The sequence below is a fragment of the Helianthus annuus genome, chromosome 15, assembly GCF_002127325.2.
Source record: "Helianthus annuus cultivar XRQ/B chromosome 15, HanXRQr2.0-SUNRISE, whole genome shotgun sequence".
NCBI classification, from domain to species: Eukaryota; Viridiplantae; Streptophyta; class Magnoliopsida; order Asterales; family Asteraceae; genus Helianthus; species Helianthus annuus.
In genome coordinates, this window is record NC_035447.2 from 70,671,449 (window position 1) to 70,690,863 (window position 19,415).

At 33.1% G+C, this 19,415-nt stretch overlaps 1 protein-coding gene across 1 annotated transcript; it reads left to right on the forward strand.

Annotated features, from left to right (window-relative positions):
• Positions 1–17,031: 17,031 nt before the first annotated feature.
• LOC110876552 (probable serine/threonine-protein kinase clkA) lies at positions 17,032–17,904 on the forward strand. The gene has a single exon (XM_022124722.1). The coding sequence runs from the start codon at positions 17,032–17,034 to the stop codon at positions 17,902–17,904; it is 873 nt and encodes a 290-aa protein (XP_021980414.1).
• Positions 17,905–19,415: the final 1,511 nt, after the last annotated feature.

A 19,415-nucleotide genomic window follows, 5' to 3' on the forward strand; every position in this document is an offset into this window, starting at 1 on the left:
CAGTTCAAGGATCGAACTAGCGATCGCCGCCTACTCGCCTAGTCTCCCATCATCACCAGGTGCCGCAGAAACTAAATGCTAGGGGTAGGAATTGAACTTGGGTCACTTGGAACACAAGGTCTCTCCCTTACCACTCCACCACTAGCTCATTGGCGGATTGATGTACTATTAAGATTAATTTATGCACACTAAAGTTCAAAACTACAATTATATAATACAAGAATATGTACCAAATTGAAGTAAATGGGGCATAATGATCAATCAAATCAAGTTTGGTTGTTTTTAAGCTAAACTAGTTGTGTCCAATATATTGTACCCTTGGGATTCCTTCTTATATCTTCCTTTTTGTCTTTATTGTCCTTCATTATTCTTTATAATCCCATTTTGTCCCACTCTCAAGCCCCTTTCACTTTTTCCCTTGTGGGTCCCGGTTCTTCCACATGGTGGTCCATTTTCTTTAATATTATTATATTCTTTTTCTTAATGAGTTCTTTTCCTTTTGTTGGAAATTAATAAGGTTGTAATGTGATGGAGATTGATCAATCTCACCCACCAAACTCTTTTATGGCATATACAACTTTGTCCATGTTAATAAATAATAAGGTTATGCAAGAGTCATTTCAAAAAAAATAACTTGTATTTAAGATTTGATATTTATAACATATAGTTGATTCAAAATATATTATCTTTATAAAGGGGATGGCTTTTTTATAAAATGAAAACAACTATTGATTTTGGTGATTTAAAAATTACCTGTTTTTTTTTTTTTTTGTTTAATATTTGGTTTGTATATATACATTTTATAAAAAAAAAATGATGCACTTGTTAGCATTATTTAAATGTAAAAGCGTATAACATTGAAATGTAACCATCATGATTTATTGAAAAGTAAGAATAGTTTGGAGGGATGTAGCATGAAATTTAAAGAAAGATCTTAGGTTACATCTGAAACAATTGTTTTCATGTCAACATCGACGATTAGGACAATAGTAAAAAAAAAAAAAGATGATAGTATATGTATCATATAGTGAAGGGTTTGATAATGAAAATGCTTAGGAGTTTATCTTTTTTACTCTTTTTATTACCTGATTAAAAGCTTGTTATTTAATATAATCCGTATTATATACAACTAGTATTAAGCATCCCCGCGTTGCGGCGGGGGCGAGCACTAATGCCACACTACTGTCAGCGACCACCGACACTGAAGTTGCGGTGTTAATGCGAAGAAATTAATCCGAAACGTAAAACATAGAATAAAATAGAGTTAATTACATAGTTAGTCCCTGTGGTTTGCACAAAGTAACATAGTTATGTACTAATAGTTTAAAATCACATTCTAGGGTATTAACTTTTCATTTTGTAACGTTCTCACACTTTTTATCGTTTTCTTCGGATCCCGTTTCTAAATAAAATAAGTTGATATATACCTTTAGACAATCTTTGACTGGTTTGATTATTTAACATACTTTCTTTATAGTTTTTTTTTTTTATTATTCATGAGAAAATGTCAGGTCAGCATTATCATCAGTTTTTTACAATATTTGTGTTTTTTAAGTAGCTTTTTATTTTCTTTTATGTGAAAAGTTACTTGTACAAATATTCTCTGAAACATATTATCCCAAACTTCTATCATTTTTTTGGAAAGTGTCCTTAGATTTAATATTGCATATGGTTTTGTCACAACGTGTTTGCTTTTTTCTTGCTAGGGATTTTTGGGAATCAAATTTTGGTCTCATAAACTTAAGTCACTTTCTTTACTTTACTTTGTTTTTTCATAAGAGAAAAAACATATTTAAAATCATAATCATCAAGAAACAAATACATTACAGGTACCAATCTTGATTTATTGACATCAAAATAATTGATTCTGAGTTATAGAACTACTGATATGTAAATGATTTAAACATAGTCGGCTCAATATATTATAGGCGCACAGTGTATAATAAAATTGGGGCCCTTTTCATAAAAAAATGCTTTCGATCCTATGATTATTATGCATAATTATATATCATAAACCTCAATGTTAACAACCTTAAAGCCAAAATCACCTACATGTGAGTGCACAGTGCACAATTTAGCAAAGTGCACAGGTCGGTGCACAATTTAGCATAGTGCACAGTTCAGCGAAATGCACATGTGTGTGCACAGTGCACAGTTTAGCGTAGTGCACAGATCAGTTCACAGTGCGCAGTTTAGCGTTGTGCACAGTGCACAATTTATCAAAGTGCACAGGTTAGTGCATAGTTTAGTAAAGTGCACACTTCAGCAAAGTCGAAGTACATATTTCAGTAAAGTGTGTACTTCAGCAAAGTGCACACTTCGGCAAAGTGCACTTATTAACTGTCACGACATGCGACATTTAAAGGCGTTTTAGTTGCGCTACGCGACAAATACCCAGTCGTTCAAAAATTTTCTTTTGTCAATTTTGATCTGTTAACACAAAAGAAATATAAATACTAATTGTTTTTTGGTGTTTATGTTAGGCACTTACAAAGATTAGAACCGGACGGACGACCAAGCATGCGAAGAACCGAACACTATTAAATCGCTATCTCTTTGGAGACGTTCACGAGAAGGTTGAAGCATTATCATGCGCGACAAAGTTTTTGAAATTAAATCTCTATTATTTATAAACTATAAAGAGTAAATTGCGATTTTGGTCTCTGTGGTTTATAGCCCATTGCAACATTTTACAAAATACAAATATATTGCAATTTACATACCAAAATTTCTATTTTATTGCAATTTCAATCCACCAGATTAACTCCATCCATCTTCTAGTTAAATCCTAGTCACATGCGAGGCATGTGATGGGCAAATACGTAATTCACCATCACATGCCTCTTATGTGAGTAGGATTTAACTAAAAGATGGATGGAGTTAATCTAGTGGAATGAAATTGCAAGAAAATGTAAACTTTTGTATGTAAATTGCAAGACATTTGGATTTTGTAAATTATTGCAATGGGCTATAAACCATAGGGACCAAAACCGCAATTTACTCAACTATCAATTAAGTGTTATAAACCGTTATGTCGATTCGTTTGGGTTGTCAGTTAACTCAAACGTATAAGTTCTGTGTTTAAAAAAAATTGGGACCAAAATATCCGATTCTTTAATATATTGATATAAACGGGATATAGCCTTACAATCAAACCTAACAAGAACTCAGAAATGTAACGTTAACCTGAAACAACACGTACTTGACAATTGTGTTAAACACATGAACTCAAACACTACATATGTATACTGAGTTGGTTTAATATTTTATTCCTTTTCTTATTAGGATTCTAAAAATTATAATAGTATATTTCTTCTCATAATGTATATATATTCATAACCGTATTTATGGAATAGAATTATAGAATTAATAAATGGGAAAATTTTATAAGAGAACGGGGTATCTAAGTTGGGCTATTTTTGTACGTCAAAAGCACCAAAGGACAAAGGTGTGCATATAAAGACGCTTTATGGCCAAAAACCTAACCTTGTGGGAAATTTATTTTAAAAAAAATTTCCTAAAATATTACGATTCTTATAATACGAATATTATTTGAGTTACGTGAAATAAATAACCAATTTTTTAAAAGAATAATAATGGTCGCAGATTGGCAAAAAAAAAAAAAAAAAAAAAAAAACGCAAAAAAAAAAAAAAAAGAAAAGGAATTTAATAATTTTATACGAACATGCTTGTGAAATTTCGATTTATATCTATATTTTTTTAAGTTAGAAATGTATCCATAGAGTTCAATATTTATATAGTATTATTTGATAATGATGTATATTTTAGGGGTGTTCAGAAAAAACCGTAATCAAATAAAAACCGTAAACCGAACTATAACCGTAACCAAATAAAACGATCCGAATAACGAATTCGGTTTGATTTTTAACCGAAACCGAATTGTGAATATGGTTTTTGGTTTGGTTTATGGATCCACATTTTATTTTATTTGGTTTATTCGGTTTATTTGGATAACCGAATAAACCATTTAAGTTAATTAATTATTAAATAAAAATAATGATATTTTATAAATCATATACAATTTATTAACCCAAAATAGTTATTTTTTTATGCAGTCCAAAGTAACAAATGTAAATCTAAAAGTCCAACTCAAAACCATTCATTTCTAAAATAATAAAACTTCTTCAGACATTCAGTATAGAAACTAGGGTTACTACATGTTTGGAGATTATTTATATTTTGTGTCATTAGACTTGTTATAATTTCTATGATCTATGCATTGAAACTTAAGTTTGTGGTTGTGTCTACCACTACTTTATGGATGTGTTTATTTTATTTCGCAATGAAACTTTCTTCTATTCATATGTTATTAGGTATAAATTAGTTGCGATGTTCGGAAGTTGGAACACAGACATAAATATAAATTAGGAAAAAAAAGTACTTAGGTACAATTTGGTTTATTCGGTTTCTAACCGAAACCAAACCGAATTTAGTTTGGTTTGGATCGGTTTGCATATTCCTTATTTGGTTTGGATTGGTTTTTGGTTTGGGGTAAAAAAATTTGAAAACCGAATAAACTAAACCGAATAAATCAAATAAATTATAAACCGGACCGATGAACACCCCTAATATATTTTTGTTTAAACATGTAAGCTGCAATGTAAATTCAAAAATAGTAAAAAGAATACCAAAAACAAAAAAACAACACCTCAATCGTGGCCTGTGGTTTTGTTATACCTCCTTCATTTAGGCAAGTGACCTCTATGAGCAGCTCCTGACAAGCACGTGCCCAGTCGATGGTTTTAGGATGTTGACTTTGAGAACAAGATTACAACGTTGACTTTAAGACTGTACGGTGTGAGGTCCGTCCCCGGTCCAGCGAGATCCGGCTCCCCAGCACAACCACCCTCTCAGCCCTGTTGGCGTCGCCTCCAGCTTCTCCTTGCCACCTGCGACCGGGTTGTCTCTCTCACACACACATATACATACATACTTGTATATATATTGAGGTCCATCCCAGACCCTAGCTTCATCCCTTTAGCCTCATCCTTCACACCCGCTTACGTGGACGCCTACGGACGGACCCTCCTTTGGGGACTACCCTACTCCACACCTAATAGCCTCAGATTATCAGTGGCGGATCTAAGATTTTTTTTCCTATGAGTTCACTTTTTTGTGTGGTCAAATTTTCACAACCATACGTTATAATTTTCGGGCCGGGCCGGGCTGGGTTGGGTCGGATCACGGAACGTAATAAAGACCTAAATTTCATATCAAATTTCTATTAGCATTAACCAAAAAATTCAGGTTTCATAAAAACTAAAATTGCTAAAGAGCTAAAGCTTATATCAAATAAAATAACTATGCTATGAAAACCACTAATCACAAGTAACGAATTCGTATCAAAATCTATCTTCTATTGAGTATTTGAGTTAAAAATTGAAAGAAACTTTACTCTAGATTTTGCCTACTTTGATGCTTAAAACCGTCGAGTAAATGAAGGGAGGTCTCGAAATATATCAAAGCACTAGCTGCTTTTGCACCCTCTGCCACCAACACCATCATCATCAACAAACATCTTTATAATGTAAAATTGCTCCACAACAAGGTCCAAGACCAAAACTAAAGCTGGTGAATTTAACAAACCTAACTAAAAGATTAGCCTTCTTTCTTTTACTATAAAACCAGAACTTCATTCAACAATGTCTAGAATGAATCCACAATTTATGTATAAATTTCACAAGACAAACTAGAGTAGCTGCATTACACTAAACCATCAAAACAATTCAAAACAAGTTAAAACATCAAAACAGTTCATTCAGATTCAAGCTACCTTATAATTTAACATCATTATTAACATCAAACAAATAAAAAAATAATGCTAGAAATAACACTAAAACTTCAAAAATACAAAACAAGTTAAATACTAACACACCTGTGAAGAACCACGACTGAAGGAGGACGGTCGCTGGAGAAGAACGACGTCGGAGAAGGACGGCCGGAGGAGAGGAGGTGGTCGCCGGAGAGGGTGAGGGTGGAGGCGGTGTTTTCTTGTTTTGCACTGCGACTTCTATTTTCTTTTCTTCTGCTGCGTTTTGTTTTGTGTGAGTGTAACCCTAAATGGGTTTTCATTAAAGGAAAAAATTTTAAAAAAATAAAAAGATAAAAAACGCCCAACGCGGGATTCGAATCCGGGTATCAATGGAACAAGTAGGCGCATTAACCAGGGAACCACCAAAGCTTTTAGTTTATGGGTTACCATTATATTTTATTTATGGGTTCCTTTTTAATTTACTATATATATATATATATATATATATATATATATATATATATATATATATATATATATATATATATATATATAGGTTCTTTGCAGTACTCATATTTTGTGCAGAACTATTAAGAACCAATTTTAACCATTGATCTCTTAATCAATGGTTGAAATTACATAATGGCATGATTATAATTAAAAGGAAAAATAAGGAAAGTTTAAAATGGTTATGAGGATATAATTGTAATATTGATTTATCAAAATTTAAATGAAAATAAATATTTCTTAAAGATCTCTAACTTCCTCATCCCTAAATCCTCGTTCTTTGATTTTCAAATTAGCTCAATGGATTATAATGACTGCTTTTCAATTCGTGCTATATATTTTCTTATTTTTGATATCGAATCTAATAGAAGCAAGATCGTTGACGGTACGTGATTTTTTCTTTGAGTAGCTTAATTTAGGTTAAAATTACATATCTGTAGCTTTACATTAGTTTCATGTAAATTTTGATTTTTTCATTTAGTTAATGAAGGTTAAAATTACACCTGTGTAATTTTAAATACAATTACATTAGTTTTTTATGTTCGATTTTGGTTAGATCTTTGACGGTTCATGATTTTTTCTTTGAGAAGCTTAATTTATGTTAAAATTACATCTGTGTAATTTTAAATACAATTACATTTGTTTTTTTTTTTTTTCGATTTTGGTTCTCCTTTGTGTAAAGTTGCTCTGTTTTTTTTTTTCAAATTGGTGGGTTTTTTTTTGAGGGAAAAATATTCATAATGACATCAAGTAAGTAAATAGTGTTATTGTACTAAGGTTTTTAAGAAGATTTGTTAGTTGATTTCTATCTGCATATTTTTTCGTATTAACATATTTCTTTTGAAGGATATAAAAGTGGTAGATCAACAATGAAGAGGGGTGACAACATTGATAAGGCAAAAATAATTAAAATTGAAGATTTCAAAGATGAATCCTCTAAAGAAACGGGTGGGCTGGACACATGTGTTAATTAAATATATTTTTTACCATTTCGCGTTATTAATTGTTTTCTTTGGCAGAGTCGGATATGTCAATGAAGATATTAAACGGTGGTAGCAATGCAAGGATGCGAAACAACAATAATATCACAAAAGGTATTTTATTTATATATATGAAATTAAGTGACGTTTGCTATATATAACAAAATTGTATGAACGAGGGAAGGATCAATCAAGGTTAAAGATCCGTAAACGTCCAAAAGTTGTAAAAAGTAATAAAGTATCTGTCGTAAAGGATGGATAGAAGACTATTGTTGGAGGTATGATCTTATCATATTAAATACCTATATGCTAGCTTAATGTGAATTCTGTAAGTAACATATATATGGATCAATATTTGATATTTTATACGCATCTATGTTCTGTAATAGGTAAGGCAACTAACAAGAATGTGGTAAGGGTGACAAAATGGCATGGGATAAGAAAACGTTCATCTCCTCACCAGTTGGCTAGGTTTGTACGAATAATTAATGAGACGCAAAGATTGGCGCTGGCATATTGTAATCAGTTAGATGTGATTCAAATTTAATCCATAAGGAGTGATGTGAGAAAAAAAAGGAACTAATTCAAACTTGATATCATAAGATAATTGAGTGTGATTACTATATGTATTTAATTTTGTTTAGATTTGAATGTGAGAAAATAGTGAAAGGTTAAATTAAAAATGTGATAATTTTCTAGGTGTAAAATTATTTTAATGCCCTTTACACATAAAATAATGAAAAAATAACATGAAATAAAATGAGTGGTTGTAAAGAGTTCTGCAGGTTTTGTAATTTTTTTAGGTTCTGAAATGATCTTGATCCTATATATATAGGGTTAGGTTCTTTGCAGTCCTCATATTTTGTGCAGAACTATTAAGAACCAATTTTAACCATTGATCTCTTAACCAATGGTTCAAATTACATAATGGCATGATTGTAATTAAAAGGAAAAATAAGGAAAGTTTAAAATGGTTATGAGGATATAATTGTAATACTGGTTTATCAAATTTAAATGAAAATAAATATCCCTTAAAGATCTCTAACTTCCTCATCCCTAAATCCTCGTTCTTTGATTTTCAAATTAGCTCCATGGATTATAATGACTGCTTTTCAATTCGTGCTATATATTTTCTTATTTTTGATATCGAATCTAATAGAAGCAAGATCGTTGACGGTACGTGATTTTTTCTTTGAGTAGCTTAATTTAGGTTAAAATTACATATGTGTAGCTTTACATTAGTTTCATTTAAATTTTGATTTTTTCATTTAATTAATGAAGGTTAAAATTACATCTGTGTAATTTTAAATACAATTACATTAGTTTTTTATGTTCGATTTTGGTTAGATCTTTGACGGTTTGTGATTTTTTCTTTGAGAAGCTTAATTTATGTTAAAATTACATATGTGTAGCTTTACATTTGTTAAATTAATGAAGGTTAAAATTACATATGTGTAATTTTAAATACAATTACATTTGTTTTTTTTTTGTTCGATTTTGGTTCTCCTTTGTGTAAAGTTGCTCTGTTTTTTTTTTCAAATTGGTGGGTTTTTTTGAGGGAAAAATATTCATAATGTCATATAGTAAGTAAATAGTGTTATTGTACTAAGGTTTTTAAGAAGATTTGTTAGTTGATTTCTATCTGCATATTTTTTAGTATTAACATATTTCTTTTGAAAGATATAAAAGTGGTAGATCAACAATGAAGAGGGGTGACAACATTGATAAGGCAAAAATAATTAAAATTGAAGATTTCAAAGATGAATCCTTTGAAGAAACGGGTGGGCTGGACACATGTGTTAATTAAATATATTTTTTACCATTTCGCGTTATTAATTGTTTTCTTTGGCAGAGTCGGATATGTCAATGAAGATATTAAACGGTGGTAGCAATGCAAGGATGCGGAACAATAATAATATCAAAAAAAGTATTTTATTTACATATATGAAATTAAGTGACGTTTGCTATATATAACAAAATTGTATGAACTAGGGAAGTATCAATCAAGGTTAAAGATTCGTAAACGTCCAAAAGTTGTAAAAAGTAAGAAAGTATCTGTTGTGAAGGACGGAAAGAAGACTATTGTTGGAGGTATGATCTTATCATATTAAATTACGTATATGCTAGCTTAATGTGAATTTTGTAAGTAACATATATATTGATCAATATTTGATATTTTATATGTATCTATGTTCTGTAATAGGTAAAGCAACTAACAAGAATGTGGTAAGAGTGACAAAATGGCATGGGATAAGAACACATTCATCTCCTCACCAGTTGGCTAGGTTTGTATGAATAATTAATGAGAGGCAAAGATTGGTGCTAGCATATTGTAATCGATTAGATGTGATTCAAATTTAATCCATAAGGAGTGATGTGAAAAAAAAGGAACTAATTCAAACTTGATATCATAAGATAATTGAGTGTGATTACTATACGTATTTAATTTTGTTTAGATTTGAATGTGAGAAAATAGTTGAAGGTTAAATTAAAAATGTGATAATTTTCTAGGTGTAAAATTACTTTAATGCCCCTTATACATAAAATAAGAAAAAATAACATGAAATAAAATGAGTTGCTGTAAAGAGTTCCGCGGGTTCTGTAATTTTTTCAGGTTCTGAAATGATCTTGATCCTCTCTCTCTCTATATATATATATATATATATATATATATATAGGGTAGGGATATGGTAAAAAGTGTATAAAATGTGAGAAGGGTAAGAAGTGTTTTAAACCATTGGATATTTGATCTAATGGTTGAGATCAATAGAGTATAAAATGTAAATTGTGTTTTAATTAGAAGGACCTTATGTAAAATTAAATGGCAATAGTGTCTTTTCCAATGTTTCAAATATGGTAACCGCCATCAATCTCCTAAAAACTAGCTATTCAAATTTAATTGCTAAATTATCTCGATCCTAAATTCTAAAAATAGAAAAATATGTAACTACTGCAAAGAAACGTATAACACTATACATCCATCATATAACACTATACATCTATCATATAACACTATATAACAATATATAACAATATATATCCATCATAGGCATGCTACCAGAAAAATATAACACTATATAACACTATGCATCCATCATATAACACTATATAACACCATGTAACACTATATAATACTATATAAAAAATATATAACACTATACAGTTCTAAATGGTGGTTGCACTACAGAATTAATAATTGATGGTGTTATATAGTGTTTTTTGATGGTTGCGCTACAGAGTTATATAACACTACAGAACTATATAACACCAAAAACCATATTATAACACCATATAACACCAAGTAACACTATATAACACTATATAAAAAATATATAACACTATGCAGTTCTGAATGGTTGTTGCACTACAAAATTATATAACACCACACAGATTCGTAGATTAAATCCTAAAATCGAATTCCTATAATAAAGGGTGGAAGTTATTTTGGGCAGTTATCTTTAAATCAATTAATTGAAAGAAAATAGAAAATTACTAATTCACCCTTTTGAATTAATTTAGATATAGGACACTTGTCATCACCACATTATTTCTTACCCTTCTCACACTTTGGGCACTTTTTATAGGATCCTTTACCTATATATATATATATATATATATATATATATATATATATATATATATATATATATATATATATATATATATATATATATATATATATATAGGAGGAGTTGGGTAGAAAGTGGGTTTTTCCTAGAAAGTCTAGGAAACAATAAGAATGTGACACGTGGCATGAAGGGATTTTAACTAAAAGGGCACTTGTGTAATTTGACATTTTATTTTATTTTTGGAATTTTATCTCTCATTAACTAACAATGCATATAATTATGAAAACTGTTTCTCCAGGATTTTTTGTATTTCGCAACCTTCTCCTTCTTCGTCTTCGTCATCATCAAACACTTCTCCATCTCCACCATCTCCGAGTTCATCATCACCATTAAAAAACTGTTCGTATCATCTCCGTTTTCTTGACGATGTGTTTAAACAGCAAGCAAATTAATACAGTTGTGTTTTAGCAGCAAGCAGATTCATACAGTTGTGTTTTAGCATTCAGATTCATACAGTTGTGTTTTAACAACAAGCAGATTCATACAGTTGTCTTTTAGCATTCAGATTCATACAGTTGTGTTTTAGCATTCAGATTCATACAGTTGTGTTTTAACAGGAAGCAGATTCATATAGTTGTGTTTTAACAGCAAGCGGATTCATACAGTTGTGTTTTAGCATTCAGATTCATACAGTTGTGTTTTAACAGCAAGCAGATTCATACAGTTGTGTTTTAGCATTCAGATTCATACAGTTGTGTTTTAACAACAAGCAGATTCATACCTTGTGTTTTACCATCCATGCTGATAATGCTGGAGGATTTCTTCACGCTGTGTTTTAACAGCAAGCAGATTAATACGATGTGTTTCTTCATGAAGGATAGAAGGAAGAGAGAGAGAGAGCGAGAGAGAAAATCGCATGAAATGTGGGGTGGTTACGGAATGACAACTATTTCCATATTTAAACAAGCTAAATGACATATCTACCCCTGATTAATTAAATAATCATATTTTTAAGAAACACATATTACCAAAATGCCACCAAGATGATCTAAACCATTAAACACACCCATTGGGTGGCCCAGATCGCTTCCTCTACTTTCTAGGAAAAACACACTTTCCGTAGGATCCCCACTATATATATATATATATATATATATATATATATATATAGGGTAAGGTTATTGTAAAAAAGGTTAAAAGTGTGAGAAAGGTGAGAAATATTGTGGAGATGACATGTGTCCTCCATCTAAATTAATTCAAAAGGGTAAACAAGTAATTTTATATTTTATAATTAATTCAAAACTTACCATAACCGCCACCTTAATTATAGGAACATGATTTTTTAAAAGATCTCTAGAAAACACTACAAATAACACTGCAACCACCATTCAGCACTTATATAACACCATTCAATAATTATATAACACCATTCATCAAGTATATAACATCATTCAGCAAATATATAACACCATTCAGTAAGTATATAACACCATTCAGTGAAGAATATAACACCATTCAGTAAAGAATATAACACCATTCAGTAAAGAATATAATACCATTTAGCACATATATAACACCATTCAATAATCATTACACCTTTGTAAAGAATATAACACCATTCAGTAAAGAATATAACACAATTCAGCATGTATATAACACCATTTAGTAAAGAATATAACACCATTCAATAACTAATATAACACCATTCAACACATATATAACACCATTCAATAATCATTACACCTCTGTATCATCTTCTCCACTTCCGGCACCACCACTGCCGCTCCGCCGCTACTGTCGTGTAGAGAGATAGATCATCTGGTCGTGTGATGTAGAGAGAGATTGCCACTGCCGCTGCCGCACCACCACTGCCGATCCGGCACCAACACCGCCGCTGCCGCTCGCCGCTCCACTGCAATGTAGAGAGATAGATCGAAATCGTAGAGAGAGAAAGAGAGCTCTGGTCGTGCGATTGGAGAGAGAGATCGAAATTGTAGGGATTTTGATTACAGTTTCCTATTTTGAATGGATATAAAGACTTTATTACCCCTATAATTTTCAATTCAGTCCAAAAAAATAAAAAAAATTTTCAATTTGGTCCCTATTAATCTAAACCATTAGATCTCTTTCTTATCCTTCTCACACTTTTGGTCTTTTTTACAGGAACCTTTACCTATATATATATATATATATATATATAGGATTAGGTTCAAACGTGAACAAATTTCCAAGAGTGAACCGCGTGAACTAATCTGAACCATTGATTCCATATACATTTAACAAGGGTAAGATTGTAACTTAATATAAATATTGAATTTAAATTATTGCCTTATTAATTTCAAAATCCTAACATATTTAAATCATCATCAGTTACCAACATTTTCGACATCTACAAAACACTTATTTTAAATATGTTAGGATAATCTTAACTTATTTTAATATTGTCATTGTTTTTGGTCATAGTAGCAAGATTCGAATTATAGTTTGTCTTTTTTTGGTTGAACTAGAGTTTTCAGTCATCTTTTTTATTCTGTATAATTCTTAGCTCCGTAGTACACATGTGTACTACTGTGTTCTATACATTCCAACACGATAGTACACATGTGTATAATACATGGTATAGTACACATGTGACCCGCAACATTGTTGTCTTAGCTCCGTAGTAGACATGTGTACTGCTATGTTCTACTGTTCTATACATTCCAACACGATAGTACACATGTGTATACTACATGGTATATTTACGAGATTTACTCTCTTATTATTGGAAATAATTTTCTTTCCTATTTTTAAATAAGCAAAATAATATAATTACACTTCTACCCTTTTTATTCTAATAAAACAATAAAATCTAACCTATTAATTACAATCATGCCACCTCTTTAAATAATCAATATCATATTAATCAGCGGTCAAGATTTGTTCACGCAGTTCACTCTTGGGAGGTTGTTCACGTTGGAACCTTACCCTATATATATATATATATATATATATATATATATATATATATATATATATAGGGTTGAGTTCATTTCAGAACTCTAAGTAACTACAGAACTTTCAGAACTCCTAATAAACAATCATTTTATATATAAGTTTTTGTATTTAGGATCTTTTTATCATCTATTATATGTATTTCTTTGATTACATACATGTTAAAAGTAGTTTACATATGTTTAATTGCCAAAATTATATATATATATGTGTCATAACTAATTACATATATGTAAAAAAACTAGTTTACATATGTGTAATTATAAAATTACAGATAAAAAATGATAAAATTTCTTTTAACATGTATGTAATCGTAAAAATACACATAATAAATGATAAAATTATCCTAAACATAACAATATATAAATAAAAAGATTGTTTATTAGGAGTTCTGCGAGTTCTGTAAATATTTATGGTTCTGAAATGATCCTGTCCCTATATATATATATATATATATAGGAACGAGATCAGGAGAAAACGCTCAAAAGTGTGAGAACGGCGAGAACGCATCCTGGCCCAACACGTGGCGCGGGACATGATCAGGGTCCGAGGGTTTTTTTTTTTGTCTTTTCAATCTTATTTTATTTTCCTAACGCAGTATAATATTTTCTGGTGTCTAAGTTTTTTTGGTGTTAATTGTATTTATTAAACTTTTTGGCGTTGAATTAATTGTTTTTGTGTCACATAGATAATTTTTTGGCGTTATAGCGTTTTCTGATCAATTTTTTTTGGCGTTTAGTGAATTTTTTGGCGTTTAATACATTTGACTAGTTGCTTTGCCAGCATCCGTTCTCACAGTTTTCACACTACTAGCGTTTTGGTGTTTGTAGTTTTTGGCGTTTTATATAATAATGTATTTTATTTGTAGAGAATTAGATAACGAAACAACAGATAACTAGATAACAAAACAATATAAAATGAAAAAGAAAAAAAATTAAAAATGGTAATCTAATTTCTCTTCCGAATCTTCACTGTCATCAGCTCCTTCTTCTTGAATTTGTTTTGGCGTTTTGAACCTTTTGAATACCTTAGCTAGATGCCAACTTTCCTACATAAACCCCGTCTTTTTCAGACGAAGCTGCTTAGTGGCATCCTGTTTTTTGGTGTGATATTCTTGTTTGGTGGCATGTCATTAAAGATCAACTCTTGCTTGATGCTATTTGTAATAATGGAGTCCAAAATAGCATTTTACACTTGTGTTGATCCCTTTATTCCATGCCTATATTCATCAAGAACAAAGCTCACATGATGGCATATCACTGTCATCAGTCTCTTTTTCTTGAATATTTGTCCATCTCATTCAGCAAAATATTATTGAGATAACGCTCTCAGAAGAATAATCCATTCAGTGAAAGCTTTGTCATCTGTGGTTTTTTTAACTAACATTATTTGGCGTTTTAAAGTGATTGTTTCTATAGGATATGGCGTTTGTGTTTTCTGGGTGTGATCAATTTCATTGTGTGTAGACCCCTCTCTTATAGGAGTTTTTTGGCGCGTAATTGATACGTGGTTGAAAACCGGTGTTCGTAATCGTGTAACTTGATGTTTTTACATTAGTTTTAATTCTGAATAGCCTACTCTTAATTAAAAATGTGTTTTGCAGGTTTCATGGAGTTTAAGAAGCTTTTTGGGAGCTTTACGGGTCACCGGGATGAAAAACGAACCACCGGGATGTGCAACGGGTCAACCGGGAGCAAGGAACGTGAAAAACGGAAGTTGTGGTCTACACATACCGTCGCCGACGCCCTCCTAGGCCATCGGCGACGCCGCTTGAGGATCTCCGTCGACAAAAACTCACCGTAGACAGGGGATTAGGCCGTCGGCCGTTTTTGGATTTTCCACACACCATCGGCGACGGGCCTACTGGCCGTCGGCGACGACTCACCGATATTGGATCGCGAATTTTTGGTTTCTCTTATGTTGGCTCGAATCAAAACATCTTGGGGGCCTTTAATTCATCGGTTACACATTCTTTTGAAGTTTGAACTGGATCTTGGAGCCTTTCTTGCCAACGAACATCACTACCAATCCATCACACACGCCATACATCATCCAAATCATTCGATTCGAAACCCTAGTTCATCACCGTTACAATCATCCTTCAACCCTCCATCCATTTATTTCCACCATTATAAACCTTAACCACTATTCCATCATTTCCCAAGTTCCAAGATGTTAAGATTCGAGCTTTCAACAACCGGTGATCAAGTTTTGTCGATCATGAGTGGCTAATTCCTTGGAGGTTTCACCCCGGTGTAAACTTTTGTAAGATTTAGGTTTTGCTATGTGTTGATTCTTGGTTTGTGACAACTTGAATTACATTTGAAGCTTTAGACAATTGTCCTACGTTTGTATTGCATTTATGAATTGTCGAATGAATGATTAAATTTGACTTTGTGAAACGAATACACGTATTTATGCCTTGTCTCTTGATAGGATTTGTTAGTCCAAGGTAACAAAGTGCATCATGGTCCGTTGTCTATGACGTTGATAGTGATTGGCACCTAAGCTTTGTGATTATTGACCCGTTAATGAATTAATTCAAGTAAATCAAGTTAAAACACATAGTAATCCTAGGTCTTGCATTTGTTGAAACCGGGTGTGAACCTTGTTATTCCATATTGTTTTATTAATCAAATTTTCTTGCAAATTGTTAATTATTAGTAGTTATCAATCCAATCATTTTAGTAATTTTATTCAACATCTTTTTGACATACAAAAATCACAAAAACAACTTAGCAAGCTTCATAAAGTGACAACTTCTACAAATCATTCAAAGTCCATTCGCAAACCATATACTCTTCGTGGTTCGACCCCTTGCTACCACTAGTTATCGTTAAGGGTAATTAGGGCTTATAAATATTATCTTTGACCGGAGCGCGACACTCCGATCAAATTTTGGCGCCGTTGCCGGGGAGTGCATGCGCTTTGTGTTTGGATATTGTTTGAATTTGCGTGATTAACTATTTAATTTGCACAGTTCTTTTCTTGTACTTTGTCTTTTTCCTTGTTACGCGGGGTGTGTTACTTGTGCAGGTTACAGGTAGTGCATGCATACACGGAACTCCGGGAGGACTTCACCGTTAGTCTACGAACCGGAAATCGAAAGAGTTGCAAGAAGGAATTTAGCAAGCCGGTTAGAAGCAACCTTGTTTCTAACCAAGTCACCCAAATACCACAGTTCACACCATCTATTGAAACCGATTCAATGGCAAACCAAAATTCAAATCAAAACCTCAACGAAAACCAAAACCAAAATCCGAACCAATTCCAATACCGAGGAAACTTCAATCCCGCTCAAAATGTCCAACCTATACCTCAAGAGCAACCGGGTGGTAATAACAAATCTAGACCACCCACACCACCTTTCCAAAACCAAAACACCAACAATACCCAAAGAACACCCCAACAAAAAAACCTTCACCGACATAACTCCTTACCCAATAACCTTGATGATCGGAATGTTAATTCCAACCGTAGAGGTAACCGAGATCGTGGCAATCCTGAGAATGAAGATCCATTCTTTAATATCGATGACTTGAGAAATGCTATCCCGGATGATGCACCGTTTAGTGTTCCCGGATACCAATCGTCAGAACATGTGAGTATTCACTCGGAATACTCGAATGACGGGGGTAATTATAATGAACCGGTAGATGATGACGAATGGGGTTATGAGAATCGGGACAACATCTACAATGATAGAGGTTTTGAAGATGACGAGTTTGGCTACCAAAATGCCAACTTTGTGGGGAATGATAACTATGGGTACGGGAATGTGAGAAATGACGGTTACGAAAACAACCGTCAACCACGAAACAATATTCAAAGGAACCAGAATGATGGGTTTTACAGCAACAATAACAACAACAATGTTAACCCTAACCGGATTCCTCATTTCGTGGGAGGAGGTAATCAAAGAGGTAATCAAGGTGGAAACCGAAGAGGTGATAGGGGAGGTGATAGAAGGGATAATCGAAGGCCGGTGGATCAAGAAGTTAACGGTCCGTATCGTCGTCAACAACCTCCACGGGGAGTAAATGACCGTTTTAGGCCGGTGTCACCGACAATGACTCTCTAATAGTCTGTGAAAGAAGGATGTTCGATTGCAAGCCCCACTATATCAACATACTTCCCCACTTTAATGGGAGGTCTAATGATGAACCATACACTCATTTGGCGGAATTTTCGTCCATATGTAGCACTATCAGGGGGCATAATTTTGCGTTGGAAGAGGTCAAGCTTCGGTTATTTCAGTTTTCGCTAAAAGATAGGCGAAGCAATGGTTTCTTACACTTCCGGCAAATATTATTCGTACATATGGCGAGATGCAACAAGTATTTCTTGACGAGTACTACTCAATGGCGAAGACTGATGATGCTCGGGATGTAATAAGGTCGTTTCGTCAACTTTCGAGTGAACCGTTGCATGAAACATTTACTTGATATAAGGAATTGATTCGGAAATGTCCACATCATCAAATAGAGAAGTGGGAATTGGTTAAGTGTTTTGTACGAGGATTGAATGATGAGACATGGAATCGCCTCGAGTCAACGAGCAATGGAACCTTATTGAGTAACCATGAAGAGGATGATTGGGAATTTCTCGAGAGGATGAGGAAGCGGTCAAAGGCAAAGGAGTCGGCCGATAGAGCTAAAAAACATCCCGTTTCCTGGTCACTTCCCGATCTTGACTCTAAGGATCAGATTTCTACTCTAGAGCGGGAGATAGCTCGTATGAAGAGGAAGGAGGTGAATGTGGTGCAATTCGCGGTGTGTGAAGATTGTGGGGAGATTGGTCATAGGACCGATCAATGTCAAACGGGACCGGAAGAATACACCGAGGAGGTAAATCAAGTGTACGGGGACCGAAAGCAATATGATATGAACTCCAACACTTACCATCCGGGTTTGAGAAATCACCCTAACTTCCGGTATGGTAATGCCTCGAATCAAATGAACCCGAATTTTCAATTGGGCAATCAAGGTGGTTCTTCCTATAACAATCGTTAAGTTGGTAACCAAGGGGGTTACCAAAGGAATTACAATCAGGGGGTAACCAAGGATATCAAACCCGTGAAGGTAATTATCAACGTGGTTACAACCAAAGTGGAAATGGGGGTGGTACTTCAAACTCTCAAGGTGATGACTCGATAAATTCTAAGTTTGATGCACTCATGAATGCTATGAGTGCCCTTACTAATTCACATCAAGAGATCAAAACTGAAATGAATAAAGAGTTTGAAGTAAGAGATAAATCCCATAAGGCACTGGAGAAGCAAGTGGGGTAACTTGCTCAAGAGATGGCTCAAATTCGTGGAAGTGGAGGAGGACTTCCAAGTGACACCACGGTGAACCCTAAGCATCAAGGGTCGAGCTCGAAAAACACACGTGAGGTACCAATAAATAAAATTTCTTTACATAGTGGTCGAGTGATAGATAATGGTGTTGAGCCACCACCACCCAAGTTTGTTGAAGGGGTGGTGGAAGATGCTAGTGACGATGAAGGTAATAACGGTCAAACGGGTCAAAATAAAAATGATTTAAAAATTAATAAAAATACACCCGTCGTGACCGTCCCCGTCCCAAAGGC

What these genes read in the sequence shown, in the direction of transcription:
- LOC110876552 (XM_022124722.1), top strand. Translation starts at nt 17,032, where the DNA reads ATGGCAAACCAAAATTCAAATCAAAACCTCAACGAAAACCAAAACCAA.